Consider the following 22,866-nt stretch of genomic DNA (forward strand, 5'->3'; position numbering starts at 1 on the left):
TGCCGGCATGACGCTTCACGTCTGGCACCTCTTTGGAGAGGCTTTCCAGGTCGGCGATGAGGGCCTCGGACTCGGCGAGGGCCTCGGCGTACTCCACGCACTCCACGTCGCATTCCAACGCGTGCTTGTACGTGGGGCCGACGGTGATGACCCCGTTGGGGCCCGGCATCTTGAGCTTCAGGTAGGTGTAGTTGGGGACGGCCATGAACTTCGCGTAGCATGGCCTCCCCAGTACTGCGTGGTAGGTTCCCCGGAACCCGACCACCTCGAATGTCAGAGTCTCCCTTCGGAAGTTGGAGGGCGTTCCGAAGCAGACGGGAAGGTCGGGTCGTCCGAGGGGCTGGACGCGCTTCCTGGGAATGATCTCGTGGAAGGGCGCAGCGCCTGCTCGGACGGAGGACAGATCGACGCGCAGGAGCCTGAGGGTCTCGGCGTAGATGATGTTGAGGCTGCTGCCTCCGTCCATAAGGACCTTGGTGAGCCTGACGTCGCCGATGACGGGGTCGACGACGAGCGGGTATTTCCCCGGGCTCGGCACATGGTCGGGGTGGTCAGCTTGGTCGAAGGTGATGGGCTTATCGGACCAGTCTAGGTAGACTGGCGCCGCCACCTTCACCGAGCAGACCTCCCGGCGCTCTTGTTTGCGGTGCCGAGCCGAGGCATTCGCCGCTTGCCCGCCGTAGATCATGAAGCAGTCGCGGACCTCGGGGAACTCTCCTGCTTGGTGATCTTCCTTCTTGTCGTCGTCGCGGGCCCTACCACCCTCCGCGGGTGGCCCGGCCCTGTGGAAGTGGCGCCGAAGCATGACGCACTCCTCAAGGGTGTGCTTGACGGGCCCCTGATGATAGGGGCATGGCTCCTTGAGCATCTTGTCGAAGAGGTTGGCACCTCCAGGGGGCTTCCGAGGGTTCTTGTACTCGGCGGCGGCGACAAGGTCCGCGTCGGCGGTGTCGCGTTTCGCTTGCGACTTCTTCTTGCCTTTCTTCTTGGCGCCGCGCTGAGTAGACGCCTCGGGAGCATCTTCCGATGGGCAGCCCTGGGGCTGCTTGTCCTTTCGGAAGATAGCCTCGACCGCCTCCTGGCCAGAGGCGAACTTGGTGGCGATGTCCATCAGCTCGCTCGCCCTGGTGGGTGTCTTGCGACCCAACTTACTCACCAGGTCGCGGCAGGTGGTGCCGGCAAGGAACGTGCCGATGACATCTGAGTCGATGATGTTGGGCAGCTCGGTGCGCTGCTTCGAGAATCGCCGGATGTAGTCCCGGAGAGACTCTCCCGGCTGCTGCCGGCAGCTTCGAAGGTCCCAGGAATTCCTGGGGCGCACGTACGTGCCCTGGAAATTGCCGGCGAAGGCTTGGACCAGGTCATCCCAGCTGGAGATCTGCCCCGGAGGCAGGTGCTCCAACCAGGCGCGAGCGGTGTCGGAGAGGAACAGGGGGAGGTTGCGGATGATGAGGTTGTCGTCGTCCGTTCCACCCAACTGGCAGGCCAGGCGGTAGTCCGCGAGCCACAGTTCCGGTCTCGTCTCCCCCGAATACTTTGTGATAGTAGTCGGGGGTCGGAACCGGGTCGGGAATGGTGCCCGTCGGATGGCCCGGCTGAAGGCCTGCGAACCGGGTGGTTCGGGGCGAGGGACTCCGATCCTCCCCGCTGTCGTAGCGTCCCCCACGCCTGGGGTGATAGCCTCGACGCACCCTCTCGTCGAGGTGGGCCCGACGGTCGCGGTGATGGTGCTCGTCGCCGAGGCGGCCCGGGGCCGCAGGCGCGGTGTTGCGCATGCGCCCGGTGTAGACCGAGGCTTCCCGCATGAATCGGGAAGTCGCGACATGAGGTTCCGAGGGGTATCCCTGCCTTCGGGAGGCAGAGCTCTCGGCCCGTCGGACCGCAGCGCCTTCCAGGAGATTCTTGAGCTCCCCCTGGATTCGCCGACCCTCGGTGGTGGATGGCTCCGGCATCGCGCGGAGGAGCATCGCTGCTGCAGCCAGGTTCTGACCGGCCCCACTGGATGCGGGTGGCGGCCTGACCCTGACGTCATCGGCGACGCGGTGCTGCAAACCCTGGGGTAGGTGAAGTATTTCTCCGGCCGGGGGTTGGCCCGCCCATGCCTACCCGACGTCCCGGCGGATCGGCTCAAGCGCTCCTTCTCCCTCGTCGAACCTGGCCTGCGCCCCGCGGACTTGCTCGAGCTGTGGGTCGTGACCCCCCGCCGGAACGGGGACCACAGCTAGCTCCCGTGGGATGTCAGCGCGGGGCACCGGCCTAGGGAGATCACTGTCCTCCGGCATACCGAGATGATTGCCTTCGGAGGGACCCCCTAGATCGACGTGGAAACATTCGCGGCTTGGGCCGCAGTCCTCGTCGTCGAGGCTGTGGCTACCGTCGGAACAGTTGGAGAGGCAGAAGTCACATGCGGTCATGAAGTCCCGCATGGCACTGGGGTTGCCAAGTCCAGAGAAATCCCAACAGATGCCGGGGTCGTCGTCTTCCTCGGACCCAGAGGGCCCGTAGGTCGAGACGTTCGTCAACCGGTCCCAAGGCGACCGCATGCGAAACCCCAGAGGGTTTGGACTCGCCTCTACGAGAGCGTCCGCCAAAGCGAGGTCGCTAGGCGGGTTGAGGCTGAATCCAAATGACGTAGGATGGGAATCGGTCGGTACCTTTTGGTCGACGAGCAGCGATGAAGTCACGTCGAGGACTGACTGCACCGTCGTCTCAGGTATGAGGGCGACGTCCTGCAAGCTTTTCGCAAGCGCGCTGGCGTCGTCCACTTGCTCGGGATTGGCGTGTCGCGGGGAGTCGGCGCTCGTCTTCGTCTCAGGCGCGAAGTTGATACCCGGAGCGCCCCTCGTTGGGGCGCTGGGGCCGTCGACTCGCTCGACAGCCGACGAGGCGCGGCCTCCCGCTTGGCCTTGGTTGCCCCGCCTCCTCCTCCGTTGGCGGGGGAGAGGACGGGGCGAGCTCGAATGTTGTTCTTCCGCCACGCGGGGAAGACGTCGTCGATTTCGCCGCCGGCGGGCGGGCTGTCGGCCGCCATTGTCGTTGTCGCACGGTGGTGGAAGGAGTATCATGTCGTAGCTGCCGTCGAAGGACACGAACTCAAGACTCCCGAAACGGAGCACCGTCCCGGGTTGGAGAGGTTGCTGGAGACTGCCCATCTGGAGCTTGACGGGAAGCTGTTCGTCAACACGCAGCAGGCCCCTACCTGGCGCGCCAACTGTCGGCGTTCCGAGACCGGGGGGTCCCTTGGGCCGACGAGTGAGTGTCGTCGCGTGCCCCAGCCCCGATGGGTCGAGCGCGAGGGCGAGCGCGAAGGGGGAAGGAGCGAGGCGGCCGGAGACCGGTGTGAGAGAGGTGGGAATCCCGCGGCCTTCGTGTTCGTCCCACGCCCAGGTCGGGTGCGCTTGCAGTAGGAGGTTACAAGCGTCCACGCGGGAGAGGGAAGCGAGCGGCCTCAAGGGAGCGCCTGTCTCGTCCTCGTCCCCGCGCGGCCAACCTTCTCTAAGAGGGCCCTGGTCCTTCCTTTTATAGGCGTAAGGAGAGGATCCAGGTGTACAATGGGGGGTGTAGCAGAGTGCTACGTGTCTAGCGGGGGAGTGCTAGCGCCCTAAGTACATGCCGATGTGGCAGCCGGAGAGATTTTGACACCCAGCTGGTGTGATGTCGTGGCCGTCGAAGGAGCGAGGGAGCCTGGCGGAGGGACAGCTGTCGGAGCGGCTGGGTCCTTGCTGACGTCCTCTTGCTTCCGTAAGGGGGCTGAGAGCTGCCGTCGTCACAGAGCAGGCGGGGCGTCATCATTGCCTATCTAGCGGAGCTAGCCAGATAGGACACCGGTCTTGTTCCCTGCGGCCCGAGTCAGCTCGGGGTAGGGTGATGATGGCGCCTCCTGTTGACGTGGCGAGCCTGTGCCCTAGGTTAGGCGATGTGGAGGCTCCTCCGAAGCCGAGGTCGAGTCTGTCTTCCATGGCCGAGGCCGAGTCCGAGCCCTCGGGTCGGGCGAGGCGGAGGTCGTCGGCGGAGGCCAGGGCGGAGTCCGAGCCCTGGGGTCGGGCGAAGCGGAGTTCGTCGTCTTCTGGGGCTGAGCCCGAGTCCGAGCCCTGGGTCGGGCGGAGCGGAGTTCGCCGTCTTCCGGGACTTAGCCCGAGTCCGAGCCCTGGGTCGGGTGGAGCGGAGTTCGCCGTCTTCCGGGGCTTAGCCCGAGTCCGAGCCCTGGGTCGGGCGGAGCGGAGTTTCCTATGGTGCCTTTGGCAGGGCCTGACTGCCTGTCAGTCTCACTCTGTCAGGTGACACTGCAGTCGAAGTGGCGCAGGCGGCGCTGTCCTTCTGTCAGGCCGGTCAGTGGAGCGGTGAAGTGACGGCGGTCACTTCGGCTCTACTGGAGGGCGCGCGTCAGGATAAAGGTGTCAGGCTACCTTTGCATTAAATGCTCCTGCGACTTGGCCGGTCGGTGCAGCGATTTAGTCAGGGTTGCTTCTTAGCAAAGGCAGGGCCTCGGGCGAGCCGGAGATATGTTCGTCGTCGGAAGGGGGGCCTCGGGCGAGACGGAAATCCTCCGGGGTCGTCTGCCCTTGTCCGAGGCTAGGCTCGGGCGAGGCGTGATCGAGTCGCTCGAACGGACTGATCCCTGACTTAATCGCACCCATCAGGCCTTAGCAGCTTTATGCTGATGGGGGTTACCAGCTGAGAATTAGGAGTCTTGAGGGTACCCCTAATTATGGTCCCCGACAGTATTAGGCTCTGGATTGTTGATATTGAATTGCGTCGACTGTTTTCTCTGAGTTAAATATTTAAGTATGTAGGTGCCATACTTGATAAAGAATGGAACTGGCAAAGCTTTTAGATCGTGTGCCAATACCTGTGAAAGAGGGGTTGGAGGAACCCAGTGCAAAGATCAATGGTTTGCTGCAAGCGTATATTTCTAGGTTGAAACTAGAAGGCCTTTCTCTTAATTCTGATATCGTCTACATTAGACATGTAGCTTTGATTGCTATTCTCCTATCACATGGCGCTTTACTTGCTTCTACAGACGCTATTAACTATTTCTATTCAGAATGCTAACGGTCTGCTATTTTTTCCTCTCTACTCTACATGTAATTCAGTTCTCGGGTGTTCTTGCTTGGCCCTTCTCAGCACTACTGTCTACTACACTTCAAAATGTGCTTTTAACCAGGGCTGTTGTCTATTGTACCTCAGTTGGGGATTTGCCAGTACACCAGGGATGCTGATTTAACATTTTTAGTGTTTCATGCAAAGATGGTATAGGATATATGCAATTAATTGCAACGATGTACGATTGCTATTTCCGTATACAGTTATGGTGTCCCTCTCTTTGGATATCGAAGAAGGTCTACCTTGGAGCACTTTCATGGAGTTTGATGGCCACTGTTGCGGATTATAAATATAGCGCAACAATCTATTCTTATTGGATCTCTTGTAGTTGTCGTATCTGATGTTGTAAGCCAGAAAATATTTTCTTAGAATTATCGAATTCTTCACCGTCTTTGGATAGGGCGCCCGAACGAAGGGGCGCCACCTGATCTAGTGAGGGTTAATGTCAATAGGTGTCATGTCTAGAGGTTGCTAACTATTGTTGGTTGATGTCAAGAGATGTCTCTTCTTGGTCTGAGCTCCCTTAGTCTCCCAAGCTGATTCTCCCAATACCATCACGACCAACGTCAGGCCTTTTTGAGCTAAAATGCTGGGAACTGAAATCTCATATATTCCAAGTCTAAAAAGACCATTAGAAGCATCAACATCTAAGAATTAATTTAGCCGATGGGAATTTTCAGTATTCCACTCGTGTTTGAGTCTGTCCATAACTATTGAATAAGAAGTAAAATGTTTTTCAGATACTACACCTAATGTATTTTACGAGTAGATCCAGACTCCAAAGAAATGATTACCCATGCATTATTTGTGCCTTGAGAATTTGAGGATGGGCATTCTCTGTTGAGAGATAAAGCACATATTCAACAAATCCAGAAGATGATGTTCCCGTAGAGACATACACCATCTTGTATGGACATTGCAATGACGCGGAGCATTCATTTTGAAGATCATAAAAGTTACTATTGCACTGGACTACTTTGTTATTTGACAACATACTAGGGATGTAAAATGTAGCCTGAAACTTAAATAGTGAGATAAAAGATAAATTTCAAGAAACATACATGTTGGCAGTTCCAACATAAAAAAATTACTGTCATACATCAATTTCTAGATCAATAGTATAGTACACACACTAACTGTGAGAGAAATAATAGGGAAAAACTGCTATATACTTAGTAAACAAATAATGAATTCCCACCTGCACACATCTGTGTATAGCCTTTAACAATTCACACAGCATACTAGAATGTCCCATTTACTCAATTCTCGTCATTTTGATGTATGTCAGTACATGGCTTATATAAACGTGCCTTCTGGCCTATTCAACTTCTATTTTATGTGTTTAATTATGTTCATTACAGTTGTACAGAAAAAACATGAAATGAAGGCATATAAATGTGTTTTGAGATGAGAGAATTTATCATTAAAGCCTTGTTGTTAGATTGTTTTATTACAAAGTCTGAGCTTAATGTTAAACTAACCATGAACCTCTTTAAAGCTTTCTAGCAGAGAGGCCTTACAATCTGAGGTTGCTAACCTCCTTCGACAAAAGTGCGAGGTGATGCGTCGCTGCTACCACCCCTGATGCCGACATCGCGTCCATGGATTTGACACCACCTCTTGAAAATGGTGCAAAAGAAGACGTGAACGCGCTTGGAATCAAATCGAGAACATGAATTGATTTGAGCATGACAGATTAGACCCGACGAACGTGAATTCGAGTGGGGAACGGGAGGGATTCATCAGGGGACCACCCAAGCACCCCTCCTCTTCCATGGACTTCGAATGCGATCGCAGACCTACTCCACGAACGGGACCATCGCCTCCTCCACCACCGCCACTGAGGCACCGCCCGATGAACAGATCCACGATGCTATCCGATTCGAACGGGCGTGGAGGAAGGCGAGCGTCTCCTACTCTTGCGGGATCTGCAACGCCAACGACTCTGCTAGGGCCACGACGTGCATGCGCCCGTCGGGGCGGAGGCAGCGGGCTTCTCCTTGAGCTGAGCGAGGATATGTGCCAGCGTACCCTTCAGGAAGATGAGCTTGGGGACGGGGTGGCGGAGGCCGACGCGCGTCACCGGAGTCGAAGAAGAAGGACAGCTTGTGCTAGCCACCGAGGTGTCTCGCGTGGAGGCATGGGGTGGCGAGTCGCGTGGCGGGGGAGTAACACGATGGAGAACTGGGGGGTGTGGGGGCATCACAGGGCGATACGACACTGCGACGACTTTATGACATCCTAAGCGGGATTCTCGGTTGGGGGATCATGGAGGTGGTCGGGAGAGGGGGTAGGGGATTGCGGCGAGGACCATGGTTCAGGCTAAGGGGTAGAGGGTAGAGGGCGTGGAAGGGGAGAGCAAAGCGCTGCGCGCACAAAGAAGAAGGGAGACACTGACATGTGAGTCCTATACGTCGTGGGAAGACAGAGGGTGCATGGATGGTCTATATTATAGTATTATAGAGTAGTAGAGATATTATGATATTACTACAAAGTACAAACTATACTATTACCTAGAAATTATAAAAAATACTTTACTTCCAAATAGACCTAGACCCTCATTGGCCGCATTGTGGGACGTGACGAGTACATTTTTTTCTTGAACTTTGTCTTCTCTTGTGTACAGAGAGTGAACAATAAAAGTTTATTTTATTATTTCTATGTCTGGTTTACTATATAAACTTACGAACAGATAGTTTTGAGTAGGGTCGAACCACGTTAGGCTTAGTGGGGCACATGCCCCCACTCAATTCTCTAGTTTCAGTAGACATTTTATCTTATTTAACGTACCTACAAAAATTTAGTAGTTATTATGTTTCTATTTAGGTCTTCACTTAGGTATTAGACCCCTATTCAAATTTTGGGCTGGGTCGGCCCTGGTCTTGAGTCAAGACAACAATTCTTCGTAACCAAAAGGTTCTCCCCGCCATGGCTGAAACAACAATTTCCCGGAACCAAAGGGTTCTCTCCGCCATGGCTGGAACATTAGGGAAGTTGGGCTTCCCACCGCTTCCGCCTAAAAATCGGAAACAGGCCCCTTCCTTCCACTCCAACGGAAGCAAGCAGCCAGCTAAAAGGCTCAAGCGCAGCAGCGGCTGCCGCGACGCGCCCACCTCCCTCTCCAACTTTCCGTTTGCCACACCTCTATTGCAACCGCCACAACCCCTAGCTCCAGCAACAACCAACTCCCTCCTCCCCTAATCTCTTCCCACTCCAAAATGACGGACTGCCAGGTGAAATTCCTCCCCCTGTACCCGCCGCCGCCGCACGCTGTTCGTGCTGATCGGGGGTTTTTCGTGCAGGTGGTGGCCATGAAAAAGGCGTACGCCAGGATCATGCTCAACATGGCGCAGGAGTCGGCGGCGCGGGTGCTGACGGCGGAGCGTCGAGCCGTGGCCCTCGCGGCCAGTCTCGAGGCCGCCAAGGAGGACGGCGTCGCCGCGCTCCTGCGGCTCAAGGCCATCATGGAAGTCAGGGTATGGCTCTTCCTCTCTCTCTCCGCTCGAACCGCTCGCTTTGGCTGGGTGCTTCGTGAATGTTTAGTTTTTTTTGGATTTTGCTGGTGTGCGTACGATACGAGCAGTTTGGATTGGAGCCTGGAGGATGCGAGGTTCTGTGTTTTAGGTGAGGTTTTGGGATTGACTGTATCGGCTGGACTTCGGATTGTGTTTTCTTGTCGCCGGATGATGGTGGTGAAGGCCCGTTTCAAATTTTGAATTTGTGTGACTGGGATTTGGACCTCGTAGCGTAGAGATTTAGTCTTCTCGGTTTGGTGGGGCCGGTTTCTGTTTTAGGGATGATGATGGTGAAGGCCCCGTTCAAATTTCGCATTCGGATGTCTGGGATGTGGAGCTTGTATGATAGGGATTTCGTCCTCTTGATTTTGTGGTCTTATTTGGAGCTCGTAGGATGGGAATTTTGTCTTCTGGATGCTGCGCTTCTTGTCTCTGCTATCGTGATGTTGGTGGTGCAGTTAAAATTTCTCGTTGGAATGGTTGGGGTTTGGAGCTCATAGTATACGGATTGGATTTCGTCCTCAGGATTTTGCACTTATGCATTGCTGTTTGTGCAGTGGTATTGTGCATTGTAGTTTGCGCAGTGGTATTGTTACAACTCAATTTTTTCCAGAGTGAACTGATACATTCTTTTGTGCGTGGGTGGGAGGAAGGTTATTAGGCTTGGAATGACTGATCATGTTTGAAAAACAAAATATCGTGCTTTGTTATTGTTAGTTACACTTCATGTAGTAGCACTACAGATTTGCCACGACTATGGCTGTGCAGTAGACCAGTATCCAAGGTCTAACAGATTAACATGTGTAAAATGGGCAGCTGTATGTGCTTTGTCTTAGTGTTAGCATGTGTGCTTGAGTGCTTCTAAGTTTGCAGGGGCATACTGCACAATCTGTTGATGTTGTTGGAGTCCGCAAGCATCTGAAGGGGTATTGAGATTGTTTTGATTCTGATAACACAAAGGAAGGTGCTGCTGTGGTTGCTGGAAGCTGAGACCACTAAACTCATTAGGACACACTGATTTTAAGTTATTATAGGCTTTTGGTGTGCCATTGCTACTATGCCTTCACTGATTTGTTGCATTTGTCTTGACAATACTCTCTTTTTTTCTTTCCACCTGTCTGGATGTTTTTCCCTGCGTTAGGAATGTGCTATTTCTTTCTTATGCTGTATGCCTCAAAATATAGCACAATATCCACCCAGTACTGGTGATTTTGGCAATGCTGCTGGTAAAAAAATGTCAGTGCATAGGAGAAGAAAGCGTTTAAGTTCCAAGCAAGTTGAAATAGGCTACAGTTTAACCCAACTGAAACCAAAGTCTCCGTTAGTCCGTTGGATCTGTCCAAACCATCTCAACCGGTGTTGGACATGCTTTTCTTTAATTGGTCGATTTTTTTCGCATGCATATGGAAATATTCTACGTGATTGGATGCCTGCTGCTCGGCAGCCAGGCTGTGTGCGTGCGTTGACTGTCCAGCAGCACCTGATTGGATGCTTGTTTGCGGATGGACCGACCTGGATGTGCGGATGTGGGATATGCCAAATCAAGCATCTTCAGTTGCACGCGTGGAAACGCCGGAAAATGGCGTTTGTGGCAAGCCAGGCTCCAGGCGCCGGTTGCCCGGGCAACCAATCATGCTGAATATGAGCTGGCCGATTTTTCTTTGAAATGAGGTGGAAAAGGAAGAATAGCTGGATCTTGCTCAAAGCATGGACCATCAATTAAGAAAATACTTTTTAATTAATTTGCTATTGCATATTTGATTGACAATAAGAGAACAGGTCTGCAACTGCAGCTTTCAACCAGCCTAGTCTTCAATTCCATTATCCGTGGCTGGTTTAGTGCTATCATCTTGTAGACTTGTACAAGGAGGTACCCAGACAATTTACAAGTCTAGAATGAAGTAGGAAAAGTCATTCACTATGGTATATTTTTTTTCAGAATACGAATAGAAGCTAGTGATAGGTCACTTGGTAGACCACGCTAAGGTGACCATCCATCACTCACCCAGGCTCAAACCATTCAATCTGGGCACTTCCAAATTTGAATACCTCCCTGAGATTTCTTAGTACTTATTAATAGTGTGTACCTTCAGTATCCCCCTACCTTAGGAGCAGCGCCAGGGGGACATGTCTCTATGTGATCATTGCTCTTTGGTTTTAGAATATGATAGTAAAAGCCTCTATGTACGAACTCCTTAACACAGCCTATTTTGTTGCAGATATAAAGAAATCTCAACCAACCTAGGAGGTAATAAGTGGCATTATGAATAAGAAATAAATTCAAGTCAAAGAGGACTCGAACGTGGGTAGTGAGCTTACACACACTGACACACACACACACACCCCAAATTAGGCCCAGTTCCTGTGTTGCATATCATACGTTTTTTGAGAAAATATTGATTATTTTTCAGCTGCGTTTATGTTACATGTTCCAATTGTATCATAGTATAACAATCCACTAATATTTTTCTAAAATGTTTGATAAGGACTCAGGGATTTACCCCCTCCTAGTGTGGGGCCTTGAGTAGGATGACTAGCTTCCCTGCATTTTTATCTCAAATACACATGAGGGTTGCGTATCATTTCATTAATAGAAGAGGACAGCAAACAAAATACAAGATGAGACCGCACACTCACACCCTCCTAGTAGATTTAGTTACATACACGCCTGATGCAAATAGAAAACGACCTAGAAACAAGGGCTCAAATTAGCTCAGCCGTGGCCCTCCAGGAGCTGAACATCTTTGGTTCCTGCTATACCCCGATACCAAAGATCACCCCCAGCCATACATAAGGCATTAGTTAGGAGTGGGGGTTTGCCTTCAATCTAGCAATCATTTCTGTCTCCATAAGGTCCAAGCTCCCAGGGTTATGAGAGAGTTGAGACCTTTCTGCATGAGCGAAGGAAGAGAAGAGGAAGTTTTCCTCCACCACTCTAGGAAGGAAATTTCATCAAGCTGCGGGGCAAGGACTGCCAGGTCCATCCGGCTAAGGAGAAAGAACCAGAATTACCTTGTAAAGACGCAAGTGACTAGGAGATGATCCAGAGTTGGGTCGACCACTTATGCGAGGGTTCCATGTTCGAGTTTTTTTTTGCTTCTTTTATGATACCATCTTGTTAGGTTTCAACTCTAGCCTACCCAACTTGATTGGGACAAAAAGACTATGTTGTTGATGATTTATGATACCAACAGATTGTATGGAATGAATTGAGTCAGTGGTCAGTCATTGCAATTCACTCTTTGTTCTGATTTATTTTTCTTTTTTTTAAAATGTCCATATGTGTAACAGCAGCTGTCTCGTTATTTACTTTCGAACTTTATCTATATGTTGTATCATTTGTAATGAATGCATTCCTGAAACTTGTTAGTGTGTCTTCTGCAGATAAAAGAGAAAGAACTGGAATCTTTGGTGCATGTTAAGATGATCAAGGAACTAGAAGAGCAATTGAATGGTTCACAAAATGCCATGGCCTCTCTTAAGGTTGAGCTGCAGAGGGCAAATACTGAATTAGAGCTGACAAGGAAAACTTTAGCTGATGAAAGAATGAATAGCCTTCCCACATCCAATAATGTTTATTATTCTAATAAAAACGTCAGCCCTTGTTCTAAGATACATCCACAAGGAGGAAATATATTGTTAAAGAATAAAAAAAACGCTGACAACAGTGATGACACTTGCCTTGTTCTGATAACCGAGGAGAATGAAGCAGTGGACAAATTGGAGGACAAGGATCGTCGCAGTCCTGATCTACCATCATTCATGAAAAGAAATAAGAAACCAAAGTTCTGTCATAATGGGTGTACACAGCGTATCCATGCACTTAAACAGCAGACTCAAAGTACAGATGCATTCCTGAAGCAAAATCAGAAGCAGGCCACTGCATTCAATAGCCACTCAAAGGCCAGAAAGAAAAATGCTGCCAAAAACTCATGCCACACAAGGTCCGTCACGGAGCAGATACTTCAAACGAAATTTCTTGGTAAGTTCAAGCGCAAGAGAGGTAGAAGAAACAGGCCTAGCTATAAGCATGATAATTCCAGTGAGCACGGGGAAGCAGAATACAAGTTATCTGATAGATCTGAATCTGACGGAAATGGCTGCTTGCTGCTACTTCAGGCACTTGAACAGGATCTTTCACCTCCAAAGTTGTCCACTGAACATGATGGGGAGGCCTTAACTGACCTGAAGGAAGATTTCGAAATGAGCGGGGGGGATGCTGAGTTAAGTCGGTGTACTGCTTTCTCGGAACTGGTTAATGTACTTGCAGTCAACAGTGTGCAAATCAAAAGAAGAAAAAGAACAAAGACTGTCAGGGTTTTGGAAGTTGATTTTTCCGATACTAAAAGTGTTCCTGAACCAGCTAACACCCAGCTTAGGACCAGTTCGAAAAGCATGTCTGGTAATCAATCGGTCTCTGAGATGACTGAGAATCGCTCTGATACACCCATCAGAAACAGTAGCCCTTTCTTGAAATGTGCTACTGCAAACTTAATGCATCAGATTGCTGCTGGTAATGGTCAATTTGATCCTGAAATCGGCTCTGCAGTGTCCCTTCAGTCGACCAAAAGTGAAACTACAGATTATGGTACGTTCAGAAAGCTTTTTTGTGTACATGTTCTATCCTTTCATGTAAAAAAAGTGGTCAATTTTAATGTGGTTTAAATCAAAACATTCTTAACATGATGCAGGTAACTTGGTGGTGGACCAGCAGGAGCTGATAACACCAAATAATAATACTACAAGCTTGAAAGAAGTAAATGAGGATGGAAGCTGCAGTTTGGCTTCACCTAAGGCTGATGCTTCGACTCCTGTGCAAGCTTTAGAGAAATATGATATTTCAGTTGGCAGCTCCCTGAACAAAGAAGAGCATACAAAGGCATCTTGTGGAGCTTCCATACAAGCTGAAGGTGCCAGACAAATCAAATACACATTCAATCGCAGAAAGCGCAAGGGTATGTCTATTGACAGCACCCCTCAGCGTGCTGTCCCTGAGGAGAGCAGTGACCTGTGTAGTCCAACTAACAAGCAAAAGCTTCACCCCGATTGTGTGGAACAGGATCATTTGATAGATTCTCCACAAGGCCACAGTCAACTAGTTCAGGTTGCCGAACAGGTATGCGATTTTTCCATTTTCTTTACATTAGTGCTATGTACACACTTAATAGTTAACACCTATCAGGCAGTCACATATCAGTATTAACCATGTCTATTATTTTGCAGCTCATTTTGTTGTCAGAGCATATGTGATGAGAGTTTTGAAACATAAAGCTGAAGGAATGACTAGTTTGGTGATGTAACATTTAGGAGGCTTCTGATAAGTGAATTTTGTAATATTCTAAATCCGTTTGATTTCTTTCCTGGCGTAAGAGAGTTCCGGTGGTGACAACTGACAACAGATGTACCAAGGAAGCAGCTCAACTCGAGGATTGCTACTGTAGCAGAGTGTATAGATTTTAAATACTATTTAGTTGATGATGACATTGAATTATTGTTTAAGTAGGTGATAAATTTTAGTTATCGTTATGTAGTTGTGTTATTTATCGTCTCATCAGAATTCAAAAGGGAAAGAATTGCTCTCTGCATAGATGTATTTAAATTTTGAATCAATCTCTATCACTTAATCTTAACTCCACACACACACACACACCTCAAGTTTCTTCGTTTCTTGGAGCTCCATTCATGTTGTATATCCTTTGTAGTTGTGTTTGTTGCCAACTTCATCTATCTGTTACGAGGCGGTGTAAGAGAGCAGGTTCTGTTTCTCTGTGAAAGTATCCCTTCGCATGGAGTATCAACTTTGGCAGGCAAGAGCAATTTGAGCTCATTGCCTCATTGGACCTATTTGTTCGCATCTTTCAGCAAGTGCTATTTGACTACTTGAGCTCACTGGATCCATTTGTTCAAGTGAATCAAACGTTTCATTCAAGGTAGGTTCCAGTGCAGATGGACAAGTGTTGAGAAAAAAAAAAACGAAATCATTTTTCAGCACTCCAAATATCGTGTTTGCTTCTCAACGGACAGAGACCAAGATCGTCTAAGGTCTTCTGAGTTCTATAGGGGGAGATGTGTACCTCTCATCTTCCTAGTATTGAGAAACCAAAGGTTTGAAGGTTGTAATGCGGGGGGCTTAAGTTACAAGAATCAATAAACCAAATGGTAGCCTCCTGTGAAAAATATAAGATTAAGTAAACATGGACTAGGGCCATTAAAACGCAGACATTTGAACATGAAAAACGATAGTTTAGACCTCGGTTATTGGAGGTTAAGGCCCCCTTTGAAACATAGAAAATTTTTCTGATCCTGCGTTTTTCTGTGTTTTTAAACTAATTTATGTGGAATTCCTATATTATTTGTGTGAAAAAAAGAGCCCAAGGTTATTATGCAACAGCGTAATCATTGTCTTTGCCATGACTTAGGATACTACTCTACGGTTTAAAACTAAAAAGAAGTTGGGTCTTTTGATGTATTATTTTTACTATATATCGAGACATAGGATTTCTTTGGCGGCTTTATCTTAAAAAAAAACAGATCTATGTGCGAGCAGCTTTCTTGGGAGCCAAAAAGCATTTGATAACACGGCTTCTATGCTGTTTTGCAAAATAAATCTTTTATAGTTTTTTTAATATAATCTAGTACTGTTGCTTGGAATGTTCGCTCGTTCACAAATAAAGTTGATAACGTATGTTGAATACAACATTATTTTTTAAAATATCTAGATGCCGTCCACATACATAACGAACTTTGGAAACGGTACGCAAATAAATAAACAAAATAGTATCATGAACAAGTCGGTTAAGTATCAAATAGATTAACAAAATAGTATATAACAATGATTACTTAATGCCATCCACAGATGAACTATAAATTGTAAACTATTCAAATAAAAGTGACGATGATCTATTATCTCAAATATGTATGCTTACAAAATTCACGCTATCTAGAAAGAAAGATTGCCCTAGCAATATCATCTCAGAATCTATCCATGGTTCGATCATTTGATGGCGTTGTTGATGTGTCCGATGCATTTTGTGATGGCTGAAATATAGCATACCTTTTTAGAAATGTGGGCACATAATTAGGATTCCGATCACACTTCACAAAATCCTTATCTAAAACATGGTTTTCTCAAATGTAGTTATGCAAACACATAGTAGCTGCAACGATGATCTTTTGATCTTCTATTTTGTAAGACGACATTTTCAGTAGAACTCTCCACTTCATTTTAATACCCTAAATGCTCGCTCCACCATATTACGGGTTATCAATGCAAATGGTTAAAGTGTCGTTGTTCACCATTTGGTGCGGGTCCCCTCCTCCAATCTTGAACATGGTACCTTTGACCCTTATATGGTGCCAAGTATCGGCACAATAATATTTCCCTACAATTCAAAATGATAACATGATAATAACTTAGAGTCGTTCTACAACTATTTAAAAGTACTATAACATTAATATATACCTTCAGGAGGATATGCAAAATTTTGAGCATCATTCCTTAATGCATGGAATAGCACATTTGTATGTACCATTCATGCTTGCTCTTTCATGTCATCATCATCTTGAAGACTAGCAATGTATGTAGCATCACTGGAATTGGAAGAATACAAGTTACCAACAATAATTAAGACAATTATTATTATCATCATACCAACAGAAGGAGTGCAGACAAATGCTTTCATTATTACAAAGTACAAATAAAATAGAAGGCAAACTATTTTATCTAAATCAAAAACTAATTTTTCCTAGTCACATCATTTCTTGTCATCCATTCATGCTTGCTCTTTAACCACAAAAACCTATCTTCCAGAGTATCCATAGTCATAAACATCTCTCTCTCTCTGCTCTTTTAGTAAACAATATAGAGGCAACAAAATACTCTTTTGTTCCAACAGTAGCGCCACATTCCTTCACCAATGTTATAACTTGTTGGATAGAACATCCAGATGTATCCCCCTCCTAGCAATGGATTCACAAGTCTCTATGGTTCTCTTTGTCATCTCTAGCATTTGATCAAATCCTTGGGCATCCCAAATTTCTTTAGTAGTCTTTGTTTGTTTACCTTTTTATTAGAAGGGACTGATGGTCTCTTTCCTTTTGCACTAGTAGGGGTCACCTCCTCAAGCTCACTGTCATTCTCATTAACAGGTTCAAATTCAACATCAATATCTATGGGTCATTGCCTAGTATTTGGTTGAGTTGGTGGAATACCACTGGATGCAGTCCAATGATCATCACCAGTGTTGCGAAGGTCTGCAAACATAGTAGCTAAGTGATCCTCATTTTACAGACCCCTAGTCTTAAATCTAGTTGACCCTTTACTAGCCTACAATTTAACGAATTGAAGCACTATGGACTAAATTGTTTGCAACATGATTCAAATGACATGCTAAGGATTAAGATAAATAACTCACTTCTGCCATTTTTCCCACCATTCTTTAGGCATGTCAATATTTTTACCACTAGCATCCCATCCTAAACCAGTCTGCCTTCCAAATCCCATAATCAAATTTCAATTTGTCCCATTTGTTCTTAAATTGTTTACGTATGTACACAACTCCTTTCCTTTCTTTAATTTTTATCACATTTTGATAACCAACTTTTTTCAAATGAGTGCTTGAACGATTTCCAATGAGTACTTTGTTAGCAAAAATCTCATAAGCTATCCTAGTGTACTCATCGCACCAAGTGGTCAAACTGTGCAGAACAGAATTTCGAAATGAACATAATTTCGCAAGCAACCAAAACTCATGACAACATAAAATTATATGTTAACTATATAATGAAACTAATACAAAAATTATGAAATACAATTATGAAATAGTGACAAATGTTACCTAGGATCTGTGGCATCGATATTACCGGCTTGATCTTTGTTGTACATAAAATCCAGCATTGCGTTTTCTGTGATCACTGGGACTCCTTGGTCGGGCATTGTTCTTGCTTGGCTATCGCAACCTGTGTCATCCATGACTGGCACATTAGATCCATCGCCATGACCGGGTATCAATGGGCTTTGGACAAACACTTTGTAGCCATGGCTATTGAATGGAGTTGTATGCACAAAGCCGAAGCTCCGCACTGGCCGCACCCGTCGCGAACGTAGGGAAAGGACCGAGTCGAGCCGCTGGAAATGTACGAGGCGCAGAAGACCCTACCGACCATGGACAAGGCGTGGATGACGCCGCCAATACCGGATGAGGCGCTAAAAAAACCGCTGGGAACGGGCATGGCTCCATGGGTCGCTGCTGCCTCGCCTGGAATGAGCGACAGGTCAAGTAACGAGCACATAGAAGTTGCCTATGGCCACCAGTTCTTGGTGGCACGAATTGGTCGCACCCATCATCAAGACCTCGTCCAGATGGGCGGTCACTATGTGATGGCTATCAGTGCTTAAGGTGAAGAATGTAGTAATTCATCTAGGGATTTGAAAGGGATTAGCCAAGCTGGCAGGTTGTTAAGCCAGCTGGCTTGTAACAGACTCGATTGGCAACAGGCCTAGGGTATAAGTACTAGAGTTGTAAGCATTCAAAACTATGAAATGAAATAAGACTAGACACCACTTATCTCTATTTGAGATTGTTCTTCGTCCTTACCTTCGGTGATCGAGAAGCAGACCTCACGCCACGACATCTAGGTGCGCCGGTGGCCAAGGGGGTGCTACACTTGGTATCGGATTCAGCGATCCACGGCAGCTCCAACATCTTTGTTCGTGAGTATGCCTTCATCATCTTTGATGGGTGGTTCTTCATCACGTCATCATGGCTCCACCTCTTTGTCCATCGGCGTAGACACAATTTGTGTTAGACGCCATGGCTGAGTCGTCGTGGGCCACGGAAGATCATTGGACACAGATGAAGGAGACGTTGCAAGCCATCAATCAGTGTCTCAAGGCAGTTGAGAAGATTCAAACACAACTGGTGGGATAGCAAGCACTATCGACATCCATGGCAGAACAAGCATCAAAGGATCGAGACATGATGACTCGACAAATTGAAGAGACTGGGAAGAGGGTTGTAGCATTGACCTTGGTGCGCATGGCTGAGGAGATGGATCGTTTTGGTAAGCGTGTTCTTGAACCTTCTTATGATCATTCAGGGACACCTCTTATTCCGCCACAGAGACCACGTCCAGGGGGCCATATGCATGGGCATCCAAGGTTTCCTCGTGATACTGCACCTGTGTTTCCTCATTAGGATCAATGGGACATAGGAGGGCAAGCTTCATTGACGAAACTATCTTTTCCCAAGTTTCAGGGACAGAATCCATCAATATGGTTGAATAAGTGCAAGGATTATTTCACCATTTTTCATGTTCCTCATACCATTTGGTCTATGGCTGCTTTTATGCATATGGAGGGAAAAGCGGCTAAGTGGTTACAGGTGTATAAGTTGTAGCATACATTGGGAAACTGGCAACAATTTACAACTGTTTTAGTGGAGGCATTTGGATTATATGAATATCCCAAAGCCATGTATGATCTACTTCATGTGAAGCAAGAAGGAACAGTGGAGGATTCTATGGCTGTTTTTGATGATCTGAGATATTCTTCTGCTATGCATAATCCTACACTGGATGAGATATTCTTTGTACAACAATTTGTGAAGGGTCTCAAGCCTGAGATTCAGGGGTCAGTATTGTGCCAGGTTCCACGATGGTGAATAGGGCGATGTTGTTGGCCCAACTTCATCAGGATGTGCTAGAGAAGAGCAAGTTTAAACCCCAAAAGCAACCTTATTCATTATGCAAGGGAAGCCTGATGTCAAGAATGGGGCTGGTGGATTGGATTTCTCCAAAGAGAGGCAACTACGAGATTATAGGAGTTTACATGGTCTTTGTTTCACTTGTGGAGAAAAGTATGAAGTAGGTCATGCAGCTAAATGCACTAAGAGGAATCAGGCTCAGCTTCAGGTGTTGACAGTTGAGGATATGTCATTGGAATTCAGTGATGAGGTGTTGCAACATTTAGAACAGGAAGATCAAGTGGTCAAAGGATTATGTAACATGTCTGTACATGCTGTTTCTAGTACTAAAGGGGTTGAGAGTATCAAATTGAGGGCTCTAGTGAAGAATCAAGTCTTTCTGTTGTTGGTGGATTCTAGGAGTTCTGCCAAATTCATCAATTCTTCTTTTGTGCAGCAAGTTGGCATGACCACTATTTCATGTTCTTCTGTCAAGGTGAAGGTGACCAATGGGGCAAAATTGGTTAGTCAATTGGTGGTTCCTGCTGTGGAGTGGTGGTGTGATGGATATACATTCGACACTGATATGAGGATGTTAGATCTGGGATCTTATGATGCCATATTGGGGTTTGATTATCTCAAAAGTCATAGTCATATGACTTGTGATTGGGACCAGAAAACCTTACAATTTTGGCATAAGAATGATGTGGCGGAACCGTCCGAATTATTCCAACTTAAGTGCCTAAGTCCCGCCTTAGAGGCTAGACCACACTTAAATGGGAATAACCCATCAATCCCTCGGATCTAGTCCGACAAGGCCACTGACAGGATCAAGTACCATAGTCTCACTCGATGGTGAGTCACAGAGCAAATATAATAAAGCATAAAACCATACATTAAAGAGTATTAAACTTATTACATCATCATTGGAGTTTTAACAAAAGTAGTCATCATTGTTCGAAGTGCAGCGGAATAAAACTAACGGTAAATAAACGAAGAAATGGGGAAGCCTGTCCCATCACTCCTCATGCTCCTCCTCAATCGAGGCAGGGTCCCACTCGACAGTCTAACTCGGTGGCAAGATGGACGACCAAGTCACTCTAGCAACCATGTCCTCCAGAGAACCTGTAAATTTATGCCACAAGCAAGGTTGAGTATACTAATACTCAGCTAGACTTACCCGGTGTGAGGAGTCTACTCCTCTACCTCTAGACATGCAGCTGTTTGGCTGAGGGGTTTGGTTGCCAAAAGCACTAGCTGAGTTTATAAATCAAGTTTTAGCTTTGTCAAGTTTTAGTGTGACTCTCTTAAGACTAAATGTATACCTATCTAATCACACATGGTATCAAACATTTAGCAATCAACAACTTTTGCCAAGTCATCTCATTTCCACTTGTTACTCAATGTAGCAGCATGGATCAAGCAGTCTCATTAGCTGCGAGAAGCAGACGATTCGAATCGAGTTTTTAAACCTTGCAAGGTAAACCTAAACACACGACGTGGCGAGGCACTCCGTCCCCACACACATCAACCGTCCCCATCGATTCCCTGGCAACAGATCAGGGCTCACCGCCTTGGCGTACAATGCCTCACTGACCCCGACTGCCGTCGTGCAGTGACCGCACTTGTACCCACCATAACCGGAATGGGAGACCACGTCTCAGGTCGCGTGAGGGGTAAAGTCTACGGGCAGGTTCACTCAGGTACTAGGCTTACCGATTTACCATATTTCTCGGCATGTGCTTAGTACGTTCAAACGCTTGACACACGGTACCACACCTTAATTCTTATTCCAATTTCCGTCTCGTAGACAACACATCCCCATGGACCGTTGTCCACAGACCATCATCAGTACGATATATAAATGGATACAACCAATTCCTGACCTCGCGAGAATGCTAGAAAAATCACTCGACTTCTACCGAGATCCCTAATTAGCAAAGCAGCTACTCGACCTAGCATACTAGTATTCATCTCAATAGGATTCCTGAGATCATGCAACTAGGGTTTCAAACAACTCCTACACTTAAGTGCACATTCAATCCTACAATCATTAAGTGTAGTAAAATAGCATAATAAACATGTTATACATAAAACCGGGGCTTGCCTTCCAAAGCTGGGGCAGGCAGATCCTCTGGGGTAGGCTCTGGTGCTGGATCCGGGGCTACCTCCTGAGCAACTCCTTGCTCCGGCACGAGGATGTACTCTCCGTCAGCGAGGTTGCAATCTATCGAATGCAATGAATAAGAATATGTATGCTATGATTATGCAGGATGTAATAATCATCATGCTAAGTGAAAGAAAACTAAGTTAGTTAGTAACTTAGGGTTTCTTGGTTATACGTGGCTCTTAGTGGTTTATGTTTATCAACTTTAGGTTTGGGTTTTGCCTAGGGATAAGCATAGGGGATTGAAGCTTGGATTTCCCTTAGATGTTTTAGTAGGCATTTAAGGGGTTTTGCTAGTTGGTTTATGATGACATTAATCTCCATTATTAATTTCCCTTTTTCCTTTTCTATTTATAAATTCTAGTGTGGGTTTGAACTACATCAGTGGTTTAACTTTTTCCAAAAATTCTATAAAAATTACAGGAGGTCACTATTTGTTATTGTAGTTTGCCCTATAAATTTGAGATCCAAATTAAATAGAGTATGCCCTGGACAAAAATAACAAAAGTTGGGGGTAAAGGGGTCACTTTGCACTACAACTCTTAACTAGGGGTAGGTTCTGTCCTAAGAGTCATTTTTGCTGGTATCTAAAAGTAATAACATGCCTCTGTGCCAAAAATCACAGAAGGATATTTGATGGTTATTTAGTTGTGATTTTCTAAATTTTAATGTTAAAAAGGCACTTACTACTATCTTGTTATTTGGAAAATGTCAAACAACAAATTTCATATTTTTCCTATGTTCTTAACAACAAAACATTAGTTACCTCAAGATTTGGGGTGTTTTTCCCTTGGGGTTATTTTCCTAGGGTTTTCCTAGGTTTTCCTTGTTTTCCTAAAATAAAAGGTATCTCATTTATTCTATACTAAACAAGGGTATAATAGATTTTTCTAGTGAACTATACTTAATAAGTAAACTAACAAAAATGTGGGTGTTCCCTGGTTCTTATTCTAAACTACCTTTAATATTTTCTCTAAATTAGACTAGAAATGATTTAAATGGTAAACTCTACCTTAATCGGGTGTACAGAAAGGTTTATTATTTTTAAACATGTTAGGAAGTGACCAAGTACTTCTCTAAATTTTCTTAACCCCAGTCAAATAGTGTAGCTATTTTTCCTCATTTCTTTTAGCTTTTGACCAGTTAATCATTTAAATCAAAACTTTAAAGTTTTCTGTAACACTTAGGGGCTTTATATTTTTCCTAAGTAGTTTGTATTATTTAGGATCTGGCAAAATTGGTTTGACTTGATTTGGGTAAACCAAACTGAAGTTATGAATTTTTTAAGTTCTGTTTGGATTTAAATTAGAATATTTTAAAAGGTTTCCTGGAAAACTACTTTGCATCGGAGACCCTGGGTTCTTTCTAAATCAACCCGCTCATTTCTACCCCTGCGCTA

General features: G+C 46.4%; 1 protein-coding gene across 1 annotated transcript; it reads left to right on the forward strand.

The window, feature by feature from the left end:
- The first annotated feature begins 8,154 nt into the window (after positions 1-8,154).
- Positions 8,155-14,242, forward strand: LOC103653685 (uncharacterized). The gene is made up of 5 exons (XM_008680510.4): positions 8,155-8,336; positions 8,406-8,579; positions 12,003-13,206; positions 13,310-13,734; positions 13,842-14,242. Exons 1-5 carry the CDS (start codon positions 8,322-8,324, stop codon positions 13,866-13,868), a joined length of 1,845 nt encoding a protein of 614 aa, XP_008678732.1. The 5' UTR covers positions 8,155-8,321; the 3' UTR covers positions 13,869-14,242.
- Positions 14,243-22,866: the final 8,624 nt, after the last annotated feature.

This window comes from Zea mays, chromosome 4 (genome assembly GCF_902167145.1).
Source record: "Zea mays cultivar B73 chromosome 4, Zm-B73-REFERENCE-NAM-5.0, whole genome shotgun sequence".
NCBI lineage: Eukaryota > Viridiplantae > Streptophyta > Magnoliopsida > Poales > Poaceae > Zea > Zea mays.

What these genes read in the sequence shown, in the direction of transcription:
- LOC103653685 (XM_008680510.4), top strand. An exon ending in AGGCCATCATGGAAGTCAGG is followed by an intron (nt 8,580 to 12,002) that starts GTATGGCTCTTC and finishes TGTCTTCTGCAG; the next exon opens with ATAAAAGAGAAAGAACTGGA. An exon ending in AAGTGAAACTACAGATTATG is followed by an intron (nt 13,207 to 13,309) that starts GTACGTTCAGAA and finishes AACATGATGCAG; the next exon opens with GTAACTTGGTGGTGGACCAG.